The following is a 19,358-nucleotide window of genomic DNA, read 5'->3' as shown; positions in this document are numbered from 1 at the left end:
CTATCATCACCTCCTCTTCTTCCCTCAGAGCAGCTATCATCACCTCCACTCTTCTTCCTTCAGAGCAGCTATCATCACCTCCTCTTCTTCCCTCAGAGCAGCTATCCTGGCCTCCTCTTCCTCCCTCAGAGCAGCTATCATCACCTCCTCTTCTTCCCTCAGAGCAGCTATCCTGGCCTCCTCTTCCTCCCTCAGAGCAGCTATCCTGGCCTCCTCTTCCCCCCTCAGTGTAGCTATCTTGGCCTCCTCTTCCCCCCTCAGAACAGATATCCTGGTCTCCTCCACTCTCTGTGCAGCTATCCTGGCCTCTTCCTTCCTCAGTGCAGCTATCCTGGCCTCCTCTTCCTCCATCAGAGAAGCTATCCTGGTCTCCTCTTCCTCCCTCAGAGCAGCTATCCTGGTCTCCTCTTTCTCTCTCAGAACAGCTATCCTAGCCTCCTCTTCCTCTCTCAGAACAGCTATCATGGCCTCCTCTTCCTCCCTCAGTGTAGCTATACTGGCCTCCTCTTCCTCCCTCAGAGCACCTATACTGGCCTCCTCTTCCTCTCTCAGAACAGCTATACTGGCCTCCTCTTCCTCCCTCAGAGCACCTATACTGGCCTTCTCTTCCTCTCTCAGAACAGCTATCCTAGCCTCCTCTTCCTCCCTCAGAACAGCTATACTGGCCTCCTCTTCCTCCCTTGGTGCAGCTGTCTTGGCCTCCTCTTCCTCCCTCAGTGCAGCTATCCTGGCCTCCTCTTCCTCCCTCAGTGCAGCTATCCTGGCCTCCTCTTCCTCCCTCGGTGCAGCTATCTTGGCCTCCTCTTCCTCCCTCAGTGCAGCTATACTGGCCTCCTCTTCCTCCCTAGGTACAGCTATCTTGGCCTCCTCTTCCTCCCTCAGTGCAGCTATCCTGGCCTCCTCTTCCGCTTCTACATATAAACGGTTGAAGTTTATCAAACTCATATTTAATCAGCCTAAATCATATGATCTGCATAGCAAAAAAAAGGTCTGTTTAACCAAGCTTCTCCTCCAATGAGAGGATGATTCATATAGTGTATTTATAAACAACTCACAGATGAAGTTGTTATTTCTATGTGTCTTTGAGACTTATCCTCCAGACAGAAAAGGCTGACATTCTCACAGTGCAGACTGCAGAGCACCTCAGACCCTGTTGCTGGACCTCTTGGGGTTCTTTCCTGTAAGAAGGCCTCACACTGGTTCTTAGGAGCCAAGTCAGGGGAAGCATCCTTCAAGGGATTTATCTTGCAAATCGGACAGTCCTGCAGCCAGGTGCGCTCTTTTTTCACCCCCCCCTCTCTCCGGTCTCTCACCCCCCTCTTTCCATCCCTCTATTACACTCTTTTTCTCAACCACCCTCTCTCTCTCTCACCATTCTTTTCTCTCTCACAACCACACATACCCAACATGTTCCATCACTGACAAGCCCCACTCCCCAGGTGAATACACTGTAGCCCTGGGTGCAAACACTGTCTTTATTGAAATGTAGAGCTGAAAGCAGGACTCAGGTGACTGATTGTAGCCTGGTGACTAGATGTGGCATGACAACAAACCCAGGAACAGACATGTTTATTGGTGACATGCTGACAGCCTTGTCTTGGGGCTTTTCATTTCCATCTTCCTGTGTGTGTGTGTCCTTAGTGTGGAACCTTCTGAGACGACATACAGACGTTTCACAACAAACCACGGTGGCCAATTTTACGAAACATTAGAGAAAATAAAAAGTATAGAAAAAATGAACCATTACAACAAGCAACAAAAAATGGCAGTCATGACATCACATTGTAACCGGGCAATGCCAGTATGAAGTAAACATTTGTAAAGCCTGATAGATATGATAAATACATTTGAATATAAACAATATGTACATGTTTAAAAAATGAAAGAAAGGAAATAAGTTGCAATTTACTGTCTCTATCACCATGGGTCTGGTTCTAACACATGGGTCTGTCTCTATCACCATGGGTCTGGTTCTAACACCATGGGTCTGGTTCTATCACCATGGGTCTGTCTCTATCACCATGGGTCTGTCTCTATCACCATGGGTCTGGTTCTAACACCATGGGTCTGTCTCTATCACCATGGGTCTGTCTCTATCACCATGGGTCTGGTTCTAATCACCATGGGTCTGTCTCTATCACCATGGGTCATGGGTCTGTCTCTACCACTGTCTCTATCACCATGGGTCTGGTTCTAACACCATGGGTCTGTCTCTATCACCATGGGTCTGTCTCTCCATGGGTCTGGTCACCATCTATCACTGTCTCACCATGGGTCTGTCTCTATCACCATGGGTCTGTCTCTATCACCATGGGTCTGTCTCTATCACCATGGGTCTGTCTCTATCACCATGGGTCTGTCTCTATCACCATGGGTCTGGTTCTACACATGGGTCTGTCTCTCTATCACTGGTTCTAACACCATGGGTCATGGGTCTGTCTCTATCACCATGGGTCTGGTTCTAACACCATGGGTCTGTCTCTATCACCATGGGTCTGTCTCTATCACCATGGGTCTGGTTCTATCACCATGGGTCTGTCTCTATCACCATGGGTCTGGTTCTAACACCATGGGTCTGTCTCTATCACCATGGGTCTGTCTCTATCACCATGGGTCTGGTTCTAACACCATGGGTCTGTCTCTATCACCATGGGTCTGTCTCTATCACCATGGGTCTGGTTCTAACACCATGGGTCTGTCTCTATCACCATGGGTCTGTCTCTATCACCATGGGTCTGTCTCTATCACCATGGGTCTGGTTCTCACACCATGGGTCTGTCTCTAACACCATGGGTCTGTCTCTATCACCATGGGTCTGGTTCTAACACCATGGGTCTGTCTCTATCACCATGGGTCTGTCTCTATCACCATGGGTCTGGTTCTAACACCATGGGTCTGTCTCTAACACCATGGGTCTGGTTCTAACACCATGGGTCTGTCTCTCACCATGGGTCTGTCTCTACCATGGGTCTGTCTCTATCACCATGGGTCTGGTCTCTAACACCATGGGTCTGTTCTATCACCATGGGTCTGGTTCTATCACCATGGGTCTGGGTCTCTATCACCATGGGTCTGGTTCTAACACCATGGGTCTGTCTCTAACACCATGGGTCTGGTTCTAACACCATGGGTCTGTCTCTCTAACACCCATGGGTCTGGGGTCTGGTTCTAACACCATGGGTCTGGGGTCTGGTTCTAACACCATGGGTCTGTCTCTAACACCATGGGTCTGGTTCTAACACCATGGGTCTGGTTCTAACACCATGGGTCTGTCTCTAACACCATGGGTCTGTCTCTAACACCATGGGTCTGGTTCTAACACCACGGGTCTGGTTCTAACACCATGGGTCTGGTCCTAACACCACGGGTCTGTCTCTAACACCATGGGTCTGTCTCTAACACCATGGGTCTGGTCCTAACACCATGGGTCTGTCTCTAACACCATGGGTCTGTTTCTAACACCATGGGTCTGGTTCTAACACCATGTTGTTGTGTTGCTGTGTTGTGTTACCTAGAGGAAGGCTAAAAGGCAGTCTCCTGAAGGCACAGTTGGTTAAACCATTCAACACGGTAGAACCAAGCCTCAACCCTTCACCCTTGACCCCAAAGACTTTTCCTACGGAACATAGGCTACACCCCCCCCGTATGCCACCGACCCCATCTACACACACAAATACAGCACTCTCAACATCCAGTGAGACAAACTCTCAGCATTACAAGTATCATGATCGATCTCATCGATCAATCAGTCAAATTTGTGAAATAGACATGAGTAGCTACACTGGGTGTATTAAACATTAGGACCACCTGCTCTTTCCATGACAGACTGACCCAGTGAATCTAGTTGAAAGCTATGATCCCTTATTGATGTCACTTGTAAAATCCACTTCAATCAGTGTAGATGAAGGGGAGGAGACAGGTTAAAGAAGGATTTTTAAGCCTTGAGACAATTGAGACATGGATTGTGTATGGGCCATTCAGAGGGTGAATGGGCAAGACAAAATATTTAAGTGCCTTTGAACAGGGTATGTTAGTAGGTGCCATGCGCTTTGGTTTGAATGTGCCAAGAACTGCAACGCTGCTGGGTTTTTCACACTCAACAGTTTGCTGTGTGTATCAAGAATGGTCCACCACCCAAAGGACATCCAGCGAACTTGACACAACTGTGGGAAGCATTAGAGTCAACATGGGCCAGCATTCCTGTGGAATGCTTTGGACACCTTGTATGCCCTGACTAAATTAGGCTGTTCTGAGAGCAAAAGGTGGTACAACCCAGTATTAGGAAGGTGTTCTTAATGTTTTGCGTCTTCAGTGTAAGACAAGTGTTTGGAAACAGAAAATACACTGAAAGTTCAAGAGCTCACTTGTTCTCAGAGGAAGGACAGAAAGAAAACTGCCGTGCAGTGTGTAGCTATGCTTCTGCCATGTTTTCCCATCATGCATTGAGACATTCCTCTCCAACCATCGATGAGAAGGTCTTCTTGTGGATACAATCTAATGTCATAATTAAATTAAAGTAAACTTCCTTCATTTGTGGATATGTGCTATGCTTAGAAATATGATCTGAAATGTCGTGTAAATGTCGTTGTACCAATGTCTCTGAATAAACATATATTAACAAAGAAATTCAATATATATCTAAATAACACAGATTTACAGCAGGACTTTTGGCATCCATGTTTCTCTGGTTACACCTCTTGGAGTGGTTTGAGAAATACTGTTGGAGTGTATATGGATCATGGCCATGTAAACATGACCAACAGAATTGCCAAACTTGTAAACGGATGATTTGGCATAATCTTTCAGATCTCAGTTGAAAAAACAAACAAGTCTTTGCTAGCATATGTTCCATTATTATTATTATACAGAGGTCAAATACATAGGTCAAATACTTGAGCTGTGCTTGATTTAGTTTGCCTGGTACATCGGAGACAATAGAATAGTCCTAAAGGTGCAAAATCCAAGCTAAATCAAGTGCACTTCTAAAAACCTATAGTGTTTGAATGTATTTGATCGAGATCTGCTGTTATATAACTATTCTGTATTCAAAGGTCTCGTGGAAACTCCTGAACACAATACAAAGAAAGACTATGTACAGATTTAGTCTCTCAACTCTCAACGCAACCTTCCAATAAACTGTCTCGTCTTTCTTCTGCAGTTCATCGGATTTCTGTACACCCTCTTTCACCCACTCCCAATCCCTCCTCCATTCAGTAGACATCTCCATCCATCTCTCCTGTGATTGGTCAACAGATGAACATCCCACTCTCCAATCCTCATCTGTTTTTCAATTGGCAGTTAGATGAACCACTCTTTCTTTGATTCCTCTATGGTTTCCGGGTTGGTTTCGGCGCAGATGATGGTGGTGTCTGCTGATTCGTCACTGGCTGGTTCCGCCCCTTTCGATTCATTGGTGTGGTATGAGCCCTTGTGACGAAACATGTAGCGAATCAGGAACACCAGCGTGCACAGGACGGTGAAGATAACCACGGCAATGATACCTGGGGGCAGATATAAATAAGTAGATTTAGAAATAGTTTGAAAATAATGGATATTGATAAAATGTATATTGATGGATATTGATAGAATGTACATTGATAGATATTAATAGATATTGACAGAATGGATATTGATAGATATTGACAGAATGGATATTGATAGAATGTATATTAATAGAATGGATATTGATAGATATTGATAGACATTGGTAGTCATTGACGTGTCAAACCGGGGGAACTGTTGTCCGGACCTCTGGCAGTCTCTATGGGGGTGCCACAGGGCTCAATTCTCGGGCCGACTCTTTTCTCTGTATATATCAATGATGTCGCTCTTGCTGCTGGTGATTCTCTGACCCACTTCTACGCAGATGACACCATTCTGTATACTTCTGGCCCTTCTTTGGACACCGTGCCAACAAACCTCCAAATGAGCTTCAACGCCATACAACACACCTTCCGTGCCCTCCAACTGCTTTTAATGCTAGTAAAACTAAGTGCATGATCCTCAACCGATTGCTGCCCCCACTCTCCTGCCCGACTAGCATCACTACTCTGGACGGTTCTGACTTAGAATATGTGGACAACTACAAATACCTAGGTGTCTGGTTAGACTGTAAACTCTCCTTCCAGACTCACATTAAGCATCTCCAATCCAAAATTAAATCTAGAATCTGCTTCCTATTTCGAAACAAAGCCCACTTCACACATGCTGCCAAACATACCCTCGTAAAACTGACTATCCTACCGATCCTCGACTTCGGCAATGTAATTTACAAAATAGCCCCCAACACCCTACTCAGCAAACTGGATGTAGTCTATCACAGTGCCATCTGTTTAATCACCAAAGCCCCATATACTACCCACCACTGCGACCTCTATGCTCTCATTGGCTGGCCCTCACTAAATATCCGTCGCCAGACCCACTGGCTCCAGGTCATCTATAAGTCTATGCTAGGTAAAGCTCTGCCTTATCTCAGCTCACTGGTCACCATAGCAACACCCACCCATAGCACGTGCTCCAGCAGGTATATCTCACTGGTCATCCCCAAAGCCAACACTTCCTTTGGCCGCCTTTCCTTCCAGTTCTCTGCTGCCAATGACTGGAACAAATTGCAAAAATCTCTGAAGCTGAAGTCTTATATCTAAGTCTCTAACTTTAAGCATCAGCTGTCAGAACAGCTTTCCAATCACTGTACCTGTACACAGTCAATCTGTAAATAGCACACCCAACTACCTCATCCCCATATTATTACTTACCCTCTTGCTCTTTTGCACCACAGTATCTCTACTTGCACATCATCATCTGCACATCCATCACTCCAGTATTAATGCTAAATTGTCATTATTTCACCTCTATGGGCCTATGTATTGCCTTACCTCCCTCCTCTTCTCCATTTCCACACACTGTACATAGATCTTTCCATTTTTCTTTTCTTTTGTGTTATTGACTGTATGTTTGTTTATGTGTAACTCTGTGTTTTTGTTTTTGTTGCACTGCTTTGCTTTATCTTGGCCAGGTCAAAGTTGTAAATGGGAACTTGTTCTCAACTGGCCTACTTGGTTAAGTAAAGGTGAAATAAAAAAATAAATAAAAAATAATGGATATTGATAGAATGATATTGACATAATGTATATTGATAGAATGTATATTGATAGATATTGATAGAATGGATATTGACAGAATGGAAACTGATAGATATTGATAGAATGGATTTCGATAGATATTGACAAAATGTATATTGATAGATATTGATAGAATGTATATTGATAGATATTGATAGAATGTATATTGATATAATTTTTTTATTTTATTTATTTATTTCACCTTTATTTAACCAGGTAGGCTAGTTGAGAACAAGTTCTCATTTACAACTGCGACCTGGCAAAGATAAAGCATAGCAGTGTGAACAGACAACAACACAGAGTTACACATGGAATAAACAAAACATACAGTCAATAATACAATAGAAAAAAGTATACATACAGTGAGTGCAAATGAGGTAAGATAAGGGAGTTAAGGCAATAAATAGGCCATGGTGGTGAAGTAATTACAATATAACAATTAAACACTGGAATGGTAGATGTGCAGAAGATGAATGTGCAAGTAGACATACTGGGGTGCAAAGGAATAACATAAATAAATAAATACAGTATGGGGATGCGGCAGCGTAATCTAGTGGTTAGAGCGTTGGACTAGTAACCGAAAGGTTGCAAGTTCAAATCCCCGACCTGACAAGGTACAAATCTGTCGTTCAGGCAGTTAACCCACTGTTTCTAGGCTGTCATTGAAAATAAGAATTTGTTCTTAGCCTAGTAAAATAAATGTAAAAAATGTGCGGTAGAAAGATAGATGGGCTGTTTACAGGTGGGCTATGTACAGGTGCAGTGATCTGTGAGCTGCTCTGAATGGATATTGATAGAATGGATATTGATAGAATGTATATTGATAGAATGTATATTGATAGAATGTATATTGATAGAATGTATATTGATAGAATGGATATTGATAGAATGGATATTGATAGAATGTATATTGATAGAATGGATATTGATAGAATGGATATTGATAGAATGTATATTGATAGAATGTATATTGATAAAATGTATATTGATAGAATGTATATTGATAGAATGTATATTGATAAAATGTATATTGATAGAATGGATATTGATAGAATGGATATTGATAGAATGTATATTGATAGAATGGATATTGATAGAATGGATATTGATAGAATGGATATTGACAGAATGTATATTGATAGAATGGATATTGATAGAATGGATATTGACAGAATGTTAATGTTGGAGCAAAATGTTACTGAAGCAAATCCATGATTTGTTGACATCAAGGCCCATGGGAAACACATCTGGAGACAACTGAATATCAAGATCAAGATGACATCTGGACCTGGCAGAGGGTCACGTCTCTATGGAACATGGCAGTTTAGGATAAGAGAAGTCTGAATAGGGGCCCTACTGGACATACCTCCTATAATGGCTGAGTTCCTGTTGACTCCATCTGGGATCACTCGCTCCTCGTTGAATGGGAACTCTGCACCTAGAGACACAGATATTTACTTTCAGCTATACTCATCTAGCCATCTTAAGGTAAATGTACTAACTGTGGATAAAATCGTATGCTAAATGACTGAAATGTAAATGTAATACCCCCCCCCCCCACACACACACACCATTCAACTGTAAACACACTACAGAGCGATGAATCAACACCAGGCCAAGCTGTCTAGTCTCCCACTAATAGGCTTTTATCCCTCCTGATGTACAGATCTGTCAGGTCTATCAGGTAGACGAGTGGAGAGAGTTGGTGGGTGGATGAGGGATTGTTATGACAGATAAGCATTAAGCTAATGAGAGAGAGAGAGAGAGAGAGAGAGAGAGAGAGAGAGAGAGAGAGAGAGAGAGAGAGAGAGAGAGAGAGAGAGAGAGAGAGAGAGAGAGAGAGAGAGAGAGAGAGAGAGAGAGAGAGAGAGAGAGAGAGAGAGAGAGAGAGAGAGAGAGAGAGAGAGAGAGAGAGAGAGAGAGAGAGAGAGAGAGCGTGTTATGACAGGTGAGTGGTAAGCTAATGAGAGAGAGGTTCAGAGCCCAGTACAGGGAAAACTTGTGAGGGGCGACAGAAATCTGGAGAAAGGAGACAGGAGGACAGAGAGAAGAGGAAGAGAGAGAAGAGGAAGAGAGAGAAGAGGAAGAGGAAATAGAGAGGCTGACTGTGCGTTTTGCTTGTGGCTCATGGATCAATAGATGTTGACCAGAGACAGAGACAACCATCCCACTGGAGCAAAAGGAAGACTACAGCATCCCAAATATGAGAATGTGTGTGTGGTGTGTGTACCTGCATTTCCTGCAAAAATGTCTCTGTGTGTGTATCGTACCTGAGTCCAGGCGCCAAGGATCGGTGACAGCAGACATTGGTGGGATGGTAAGAGGTGATGCTCCGCAGTTAGATTCTACTAGTTTACCCTGGTAGGACACTGGCACAGACTGTCTGTCTGTTGGTCTGTCTGTTATAGGGTTTCTTAGGGCAGTCTTCAGGGGTGCGACTCCGTTGAACTGGACGCGTGACAGACAGCCTACGAACCCTGGAGTGTTATAACGCTCTATAAGCACTGGGTCTATCACTCCAGTCTCTGAGGAGAGAGAGAGAGAGAGAGAGAGAGAGAGAGAGAGAGAGAGAGAGAGAGAGAGAGAGAGAGAGAGAGAGAGAGAGAGAGAGAGAGAGAGAGAGAGAGAGAGAGAGAGAGAGAGAGAGAGAGAGGGATGGAGAGAGGGATGGAGAGAGGGATGGAGAGAGGGATGGAGAGAGGGGCGTGGGGGCAGACAGAGGTTTGAGTTTTAACAAGATTTTATTATACAATACAACACTTCAAGGAAGCACATAGCCTTAATAGTCCAAAAAAGCATAGAAAATGAGGAGAGGAAGGAAATATACATAATCAGCATAAATCATTATTCCAGGAAACCAACTAAAGCAGAGTGAGCCACAGCACTCTCCTCTTACCAGCTATTAGATACCTGCATCAGCCGATTTATAGGGAAATCATTACGACATCATCACCATGAGATGCCACACACACACAGGTTTTTAAAATCAATTGACTATTCTTCCCTCCTGCTAGAGAGGGATGGAGAGAGAGAGAGAGAGAGAGAGAGAGAGAGAGACAGAGACAGAGAGAGAGAGAGAAAGAGACAGAGACAGAGAGAGAGCGAGAGAGAGAGAGACAGAAAGAGACAGAGAGAGAGAGAGAGAGAGAGAGACAGAGAGAGAGAGAGTGAGAGAGAGAGAGAGAGACAGAGAGAGAGAAAGAGAGAGACATAGAGGGTGAGAGAGAGATATAAAGAGAGAGAGAGAGAGGATAAAGAAACCCACATATTGACTTTGACCTCTAATGGAAGCATAATGTGATATACATTCTGTCTCTAAGTAACATATATAGGGGATATGTTTCATTTCCCTCCAAGATGACTAACCTTAGACCTGAAGATAACTATTAGCTCTGTGGGCTGACTCAGTATTGAGTTGTGTAGCTGACCTGGGTTTGATACCCGGACCGTGAAGTAATGAATTCAGCCTGGATGTCTATGTATCTCTCTGTCCCTTACAGATAGTCTGTATCCTTTCTTCTTATTGCTTCATCTCTCTCTTCTATCTGTCGTATCAGTTTGGCCTGACAGTCAACTCCAGCAGGTTACAGTGCACTGGGCTTCAGCATATGTACAGGTGTAGGATGTTAATTTGATCACCACGTTGTTGCACTTGTAGTGTATTCAAGGTTTAAAAAGGCTCATTCTTTCCACTGTAACATGTCAGACTCCATTTGCTCAACCAGAAAATGTATCAATCGCTACAAAAATTGTCCATGAATCATAATTAACAGAATAATTCACATTTCCTGTTAATGCAACATTATTTTCCTGCTGTGAGAAACTGTCACAATTAACATCCCACACCTGTGCATACTGTAGGGCCCTTTATCATGGTCACACAGCTGGGCCAGGAAAGACGCTGGACCCAAGTTAGAGCCTCTAGAATAGATCCAGGAGTTTTTCTTGGTCAAGTCATGTAGTCAGGGAAAACTCAGGGCCTGATAATATCCACAAACGCTATCTCTCTCTCCTTTTGCCTTTTCTCACATATTCCTCTTCCTCGGTCTCCTTGTTTTCTGTGCTTTTTTTGGTTTCATACAGTGCGTTTGGAGAGTATTCAGACCCCTTGAATATTTCCATATTTATTTTACATTACAGCCTCATTGATAAAATCAAAATTTCCCCACAACATTCTATACACAATACCCCATAATGACGAAGCAAAAACAGGTTTTAACATTTTTTTTGCAAATGTATGAAAATATATATATAAAAAATACCTTATTTACATAAGTATTGTCACGTTCGTTGTATTGATGAGACCAAGGCGCAGCGTGATATGAATACATCATTATTTTAATAAAGAAAGAACACTACATTTACATTACATTTAAGTCATTTAGCAGACGCTCTTATCCAGAGCACACTACACATAGACAATAACCCACAAAACCAAAATGGAAAATAGCAACCTAAATAGGATCCCCAATCAGAGACAACGATAAACAGCTGCCTCTGATTGGGAACCAATTCAGGCCACCATAGACCTACATTACCTAGACATACAAAACCCCCATAGATATACAAAAACCATAGACAGGACAAAAACACACATACCCACCCTTGTCACACCCTGACCTGACCAAAATAATACATAAAACATAGATAACTAAGGTCAGGGTGTGACAAATATTCAGACCCTTTGCTATGAGACTCGAAATCGAGCTCAGGTGCATCCTGTTTCTATTGATCATCCTTGAGATGTTTCTACAACTTGATTGGAGGCAATTGATTGGACATGATTTGGAAAGGCACTCACTCACCTGTCTATATAAAGGTCCCACAGTTGACAGTGCATGTCAGAACAAAAACCAAGCCACGAGGTAGATGGAATTGTCCGTAGAGCTCAGAGACAGGATTGTGTCGAGGCACAGATCTGGGGAAGGGTACCAAAACATTTCTGCAGCTTTGAAGGTCCCCAAGAACACAGTGGCCTCCATCATTCTTAAATGGAAGAAGTTTGGAATCACCAAGACTCTTCCTAGAGCTGGCTGCCTGGCCAAACTGAGCAATCAGGGGAGAAGGGCCTTGATCAGGGAGGTGACCAAGAACCCGATGGTCACTCTGACAGAGCTCCAGAGTTCCTCTGTGGAGATGGGAGAACCTTCCAGAAGGACAACCATCTCTGCAGCACTCCAGCAATCAGGCCTTTTTGGTAGTGGAAGCCACTCCTCAGTAAAAGGCACATGACAGCTTGGAGTTTGCCAAAAGGCACCTAAAGGACTCTCAGAACAGGAGAAACAACATTCTCTGGTCTGATGAAACCAAGATTGAACTCTTTGGCCTGAATGCCAAGCATCATGTCTGGAGGATACCTGGCACCATCCCTATGGTGAAACATGGTGGTGGCAGCATCATGCTGTGTTCCTGGGATGTTTTTCAGCGGTAGGGACTGGGAGACTAGTCAGGATCGAGGGAAAGATGAAGGGAGAAAAGTACAGAGAGATCCTTGATGAAAACCTGCTCCAGAGTGCTCAGGACCTCAGACTGGGGCAAAGGTTCACCTTCCAACATGCCAACCCCAAGCACACAGCCAAGACAACGCAGGAGTGGCTTCGGAATATTTTTCTTAATGTCCTTGAGTGGCCCAGTCAGAGCCCGGACTTGAACCTGATCGAACATCTCTGGAGAGACCTGAAAATAGCTGTGGAGGGACATTGCCCATCCAACCTGATAGAGCTTGAGAGGATCTGCAGAGAGGAATGGGAGAAACTCCACAAATACAGGTGTGCCAAGCTTGTAGTGTCATACTGATAGAGGAAAATATAGTTTAGATGATCAATTATGTATTCGTTAATGATTAGAAACCATTTATTCTAATACTATTATGTTATGATATGAAAAGTAAAGGTTATTGGTTAAGCTGTTACTGAAAATGTAAGCAGAACTAATTTGATTGTCTGTGCCTCTTGGGAAGGTCAAGGGGGAGAAAAAGCTTTTCAGACAAGATAAGAATTTTTAGTGTTTTGTTTCATTGTTGAGAGAAATCTGTGTCTTTTAGACAGGTTGTAATGTCTGGTTTATGAGGGGAGTAGAAAGCATCTCCGGACCTAAACAAAAAAACAACGGGGCTATCGTGGGAAACTGATGATGTCATTTTGAGTTTATAACCTGTGGAAATCTGTGTATGGGTTAGTACTCTCTGGAATTAAATGCACTTTAACCTGGCTTTTAAGACTGGTCTCAATCTACTTCATGCATAATTAATGAACTTACAACTCATTAAATTAATTAGAAATGAGTGCTAATTGGTATTGGCAATTAAAACATTAAAGGAATTTAGAATTCCTCTATCACATACCCAAGAAGATTCAAGGCTGTAATCGCTGCCAAAGGTGCTTCAACAAAGTACTGAGTAAAGGGTCTGAATACTTACGTAAATGTGATATTTCAATTTTTCATACATTTGCTAAAAATTCAAAAAACCTGTTTCTGTTTTGTCATTATGGGGTATTGTGTGTAGGTTGATGAGGGAAAAATATAATTGCATCCATTTTAGAATAAGGCTGTAATGTAACATGTAGAAAAAGTCTGAATACTTTCCGAAAGCTCTGTATTTAAAATATTATGTTGTTATGGACTGGCCTGTAGAGAGTAGAAAGCTGTAGAGAGCTCAGAGTGTTTTGGACTGGCCTGTAGAGAGTAGAAAGCTGTAGAGAGCTCAGAGTGTTATGGACTGGCCTGTAGAGAGTAGAGAGCTCAGAGTGTTATGGACTGGCCTGTAGAGAGTAGAAAGCTGTAGAGAGCTCAGAGTGTTATGGACTGGCCTGTCTAGAGTAGAAAGCTGTAGAGAGCTCAGAGTGTTATGGACTGGCCTGTAGAGAGTAGAAAGCTGTAGAGACCTCAGAGTGTTATGGACTGGCCTGTAGAGAGTAGAAAGCTGTAGAGAGCTCAGAGTGTTATGGACTGGCCTGTAGAGAGTAGAAAGCTGTAGAGAGCTCAGAGTATTATGGACTGGCCTGTAGAGAGTAGAAAGCTTTAGAGAGCTCAGAGTGTTTTGGACTGGCCTGTAGAGAGTAGAAAGCTGTAGAGAGCTCAGAGTGTTTTGGACTGGCCCGTAGAGAGTTCTGAGTGTTTTGGACTGGCCTGTAGAGAGTAGAAAGCTGTAGAGACCTCAGAGTGTTATGGACTGGCCTGTAGAGAGTAGAAAGCTGTAGAGAGCTCAGAGTGTTATGGACTGGCCTGTAGAGAGTAGAAAGCTGTAGAGACCTCAGAGTGTTATGGACTGGCCTGTAGAGAGTAGAAAGCTGTAGAGAGCTCAGAGTGTTATGGACTGGCCTGTAGAGAGTAGAAAGCTGTAGAGAGCTCAGAGTGTTATGGACTGGCCTGTAGAGAGTAGAAAGCTGTAGAGAGCTCAGAGTGTTATGGACTGGCCTGTAGAGAGTAGAAAGCTGTAGACAGCTCAGAGTGTTATGGACTGGCCTGTAGAGAGTAGAAAGCTGTAGAGAGCTCAGAGTGTTATGGACTGGCCTGTAGAGAGTAGAAAGCTGTAGAGACCTCAGAGTGTTATGGACTGGCCTGTAGAGAGTAGAAAGCTGTAGAGAGCTCAGAGTGTTATGGACTGGCCTGTAGAGAGTAGAAAGCTGTAGAGAGCTCAGAGTGTTATGGACTGGCCTGTAGAGAGTAGAAAGCTGTAGAGAGCTCAGAGTGTTTTGGACTGGCCTGTAGAGAGTAGAAAGCTGTAGAGAGCTCAGAGTGTTTTGGACTGGCCCGTAGAGAGTTCTGAGTGTTTTGGACTGGCCTGTAGAGAGTAGAAAGCTGTAGAGACCTCAGAGTGTTATGGACTGGCCTGTAGAGAGTAGAAAGCTGTAGAGAGCTCAGAGTGTTATGGACTGGCCTGTAGAGAGTAGAAAGCTGTAGAGAGCTCAGAGTGTTATGGACTGGCCTGTAGAGAGTAGAAAGCTGTAGAGAGCTCAGAGTGTTTTGGACTGGCCTGTAGAGAGTAGAAAGCTGTAGAGAGCTCAGAGTGTTTTGGACTGGCCCGTAGAGAGTTCTGAGTGTTTTGGACTGGCCTGTAGAGAGTATAGAGTTCTGAGTGTTTTGTACTGGCCTGTAGAGATGTAGAGAGTTCTGAGTGTTTTGGACTGGCCTGTAGAGAGATGTAGAGAGCTCTGAGTGTTTGGACTGGCCTGTAGAGAGATGTAGAGAGTTCTAAGTGTTTTGGACTGGCTTGTAGAGAGTATAGAGCTCTGAGTGTTTTGGACTGGCCTGTAGAGAGTAGAGAGATCAGAGTGTTTTGGACTGGCCTGTAGAGAGCTGTAGAGAGTTCTGGGTGTTTTGGACTGGCCAATAGAAAGCTGTAGAGAGTTTTGAGTGTTTGGAATGGCCTGTAGAGAGCTATAGAGAGTTCTGAGTGTTTTGGACTGGCTTGTAGACAGCTCTGAGTGTTTGGACTGGCCTGTAGAGTGTTCTGAGTGTTTTGGACTGGCCTGTAGAGAGTATAGAGTTCTGAGTGTTTTGGACTGGCCTGTAGAGATGTAGAGAGTTCTGAGTGTTTTGGACTGGCCTGTAGAGAGCTCTGAGTGTTTGGACTGGCCTGTAGAGAGATGTAGAGAGCTCTGAGTGTTTGGACTGGCCTGTAGAGAGACGTAGAGAGTTCTAAGTGTTTTGGACTGGCTTGTAGAGAGTATAGAGCTCTGAGTGTTTTGAAATGCAATAAACAGTTACATTATTGTCTTTCCCTCCTCCTGTCTCTCTCCTGTCTCTCTCCTGTCTCCCTCCTCTCTCTCATGTCTCCCTCCTCTCTCTCCGGTCTCTCTCCTGTCTCTCCTCTCTTTCCTGTCTATTGTCTCTCTCCTGTCTCCTGTCTCTCTCCTCTCTCTCCTGTCTCTCTCCTCTCTCTCCTGTCTCCGGCCTCTCTCCTCTCTCCTGTCTCTCTCCTCTCTCTCCTGTCTCACCTCTCTTCTGTCTCTCCCACTCTGTTATTCAGAGGAGAAAATGTAGCAGAAAAACAGCAGATTGCAGACAAACAACCTCAAACACACAGAAATATTGAATAGTAATAAACATGTCATGTTGACACACTCTTTCTGACCAGCCAGTATCTCCATAAGCTCCCTCTCCCAAACAAGTGAGAGAGAGTGTGTGTGTGTGTGTGTGTGTGCGTGTGCGTGTGCGTGTGCGTGTGCGTGTGCGTGTGTGCGTGTGTGTGTGTGTGCGTGCGTGTGTGTGTGCTTATATATGATATATTATAGAGCCTTTGGTAATGTGTCCTACAATGCAGGGCAAGAGTGGAGAAAACACCCTGATATCAGGCCACTGCTGAATTTGATAGCCATGTCAGAGGAGCTACACACACACATGCACACACACACACAAAAGCCTGTATGGCAGAGCTAAATTCTGTACCTGGGACCAGCCTGTTAGTGGACCAGCCTGTCAGTGGACCAGCCTGTTAGTGGACCAGCCTGTCAGTGGACCAGCCTGTCAGTGGACCAGCCTGTCAGTGGACCAGCCTGTCAGTGGACCAGCCTGTTAGTGGACCAGACTGTTAGTGGACCAGCCTGTCAGAGGGACCAGCCTGTCAGAGGGACCAGCCTGTTAGTGGACCAGCCTGTTAGTAGACCAGCCTGTTAGTGGACCAGCATTTGTTGTATCAGTACCTTATTAGAATTCAAGTCTGAGTATCAGGTATATAGCAGAGAGAGAGAGAGGGGGAGAGAGGGGGGGAGAAGGGGAGAGAGAGAGAGAGAGAGAGAGAGAGAGAGAGAGAGAGAGAGAGAGAGAGAGAGAGATGGAGGGAGAGAGAGAGAGATGAAGGGAGAGAGAGAGAGAGAGGGAGAGAGAGAGAGAGAGAGAGAGAGAGAGAGAGAGAGAGAGAGAGAGAGAGAGATATAGAGAGAGAGATGGAGGGAGAGAGAGAGAGAGAGAGACAGGGGAGAGAGGGGTCCTTCTGTAGCTCAGTTGGTAGAGCATGGCGCTTGTAACGCCAGGGTAGTGGGTTCGATTCCCGGGACCACCCATATGTAGAATGTATGCACACATGACTGTAAGTCGCTTTGGATAAAAGCGTCTGCTAAATGGCATATATTATATTATTTATTATATTATTATATTGAGAGAGAGAAAGAGGAGAGAGTGAGGGAAAGGGATGAAGAGAGAGGGTGAGAGAGAGAGTGGGGGAGAGATAGAGGGGGAGAGAGAGTGCGGGGGAGAGGGAGAGGGGGATAGAGAGAGAGAGGGGGAAGAGGGGGAGAGAGAGAGGGGGGAGGGAGAGAAAGAGGAGAGAGTGAGGGAAAGGGATGAAGAGAGAGGGGGAGAGGGGGAGAGAGAGAGGGGGGAGGGAGAGAAAGAGGAGAGAGTGAGGGAAAGGGATGAAGAGAGAGGGTGAGAGAAAGAGTGAGGGAGAGATAGAGGGGGAGAGAGAAACCTTTCCAACCAAAAACACTATGGTGAATCACTAAAAAAATACAGAAATACACTACAGAACAAGAAGGAACAGCACGTCAGAAATCAGCTCAATGTAATCGAAGAATCCATGGAATCTAACCACTTCTGGGAAAATAGGAAAACACCAAACAAACAACAACACAAAGTTATCTATCCAAAACGGAGATTTGTGGATAAACCACTTCTCCAGTCTTGTTGACTCTATAAGAAAGAACAAACAGCAAAAACATATACATGATCAAATACAAATCTTAGAATCAACTATTAAAGACTACCAGAACCCACTGGATGTGCCAATAACATTGAATGAACTACAGGACAAAATACAAACCCTCCAACCCAAAAAAGCATGTGGTGTTGATGGTGTCCTCAATGGAATGATAAAATATACAGACCACAAATTCCAATTGGCTACACTTAAACTCTTTAACATCATTCTCAGCTCTGGCATCTTCCCCAATATTTGGAACCAAGGACTGATCACCCCAATCCACAAGAGTGAAGACAAATTTGACCCCAATAACTACCGTGGGATATGCATCAACAGCAACCTTGGGAAAATCTTCAGCTTTATTATTAACAGCAGACTTGTACATTTCCTCAGTGAAAACAATGTACCGAGCAAATGTCATATTGGCTTTTTACCAAATTACTGTACAACAGACCATGTATTCACCCTGCGCACCCTCATTGACAAACAAACCCAAAAAAGGCATAGTCTTATTAAAGTTTGCCACAAGCCACCATAAGCCACAAACCTGGGAGACACACCAAACATGTGGAAGAAGGTGCTCTGGTCAGATGAAACCAAAATTGAACTTTTTGGCAACAATGCAAAACGTTATGTTTGGCGTAAAAGCAACACAGCTCATCACCCTGAACAAACTATCCCCACTGTCAAACATGGTGGTGGCAGCATCATGGGTTGGGCCTGTATTTCTTCAGTAGGGACAGGGAAGATGGTTAAAATTGATGGGAAGATGGATGGAGCCAAATACAGGACCATTCTGGAAGAAAACCTGATGGAGTCTGCAAAAGACCTGAGACTGCGACGGAGATTTTGTCTTCCAACAAAATAAATAAGCATTAACATGGGTTGTATTTACAATGGTGTTTGTTCTTCACTGGTTGCCCTTTTCTCGTGGAAACAGGTCACAAATCTTGCTGCTGTGATGGCACACTGTGGTATTTCACCCAGTAGATATGGGAGTTTATCGAAATTGTATTTGTTTTCGAATTCTTTGTGGATCTGTGTAATCTAAGGGAAATATGTCTTTCTAATATGGTCATACATCTGGCAGGAGCCTGTCTTCTCTTGAGAGCCATGTCTGCCTACGGTGGCCTTTCTCAATAGCAAGGCTTTGCTCACTGAGTCTGTACATAGTCAAAGCTTTCCTTAAGTTTGGGTCAGTCACAGTGGTCAGGTATTCTGCCGCTGTGTACTCTCTGTGTAGGGCCAAATAGCATTCTAGTTTGCTCTGTTTTTTTGTTAATTCTTTCCAATGTGTCAAGTAATTATCTTTTTGTTTTCTCATGATTTGGTTGGGTCTACTTGTGCTGCTGTCCTGGGGCTCTGTGGGTTGTGTTTGTGTTTGTGAATAGAGCCCCAGGACCAGCTTGCTTAGGGGACTCTTCTCCAGGTTCATCTCTCTGTAGGTGATGGCTTTGTTATGGATGGTTTGGGAATCGCTTCCTTTTAGGTGGTTGTAGAATTTAACGGCTCTTTTCTGGATTTTGATCATTAGTGGGTATCGGCCTAATTCTGCTCAATGTATGACCATATGAGAGAGAAAAGGGCAGCAAGAT

At 44.1% G+C, this 19,358-nt stretch overlaps 1 protein-coding gene across 1 annotated transcript in view; it reads right to left on the bottom strand.

Annotated features, from left to right (window-relative positions):
- Positions 1 to 3,168: 3,168 nt before the first annotated feature.
- The window catches only part of LOC124039498 (contactin-associated protein-like 2), a 424,109-nt gene continuing 407,919 nt past the window's right edge, over positions 3,169 to 19,358 (bottom strand). The window contains exons 25-27 of the mRNA XM_046355525.1: positions 9,392 to 9,646; positions 8,488 to 8,559; positions 3,169 to 5,501 (exon numbers count right to left, since the gene is read on the bottom strand). Coding sequence (XP_046211481.1) covers positions 5,299 to 5,501; positions 8,488 to 8,559; positions 9,392 to 9,646 — 530 coding nt within the window. The 3' untranslated portion in view covers positions 3,169 to 5,298. The remainder of the gene's footprint in view (positions 5,502 to 8,487; positions 8,560 to 9,391; positions 9,647 to 19,358) is intronic.

The sequence above is a fragment of the Oncorhynchus gorbuscha genome, linkage group LG07, assembly GCF_021184085.1.
Source record: "Oncorhynchus gorbuscha isolate QuinsamMale2020 ecotype Even-year linkage group LG07, OgorEven_v1.0, whole genome shotgun sequence".
NCBI lineage: Eukaryota > Metazoa > Chordata > Actinopteri > Salmoniformes > Salmonidae > Oncorhynchus > Oncorhynchus gorbuscha.
The sequence above is the reverse complement of the archived record's forward strand: the minus strand, read 5'-3'. Positions and strand labels throughout refer to the sequence as shown.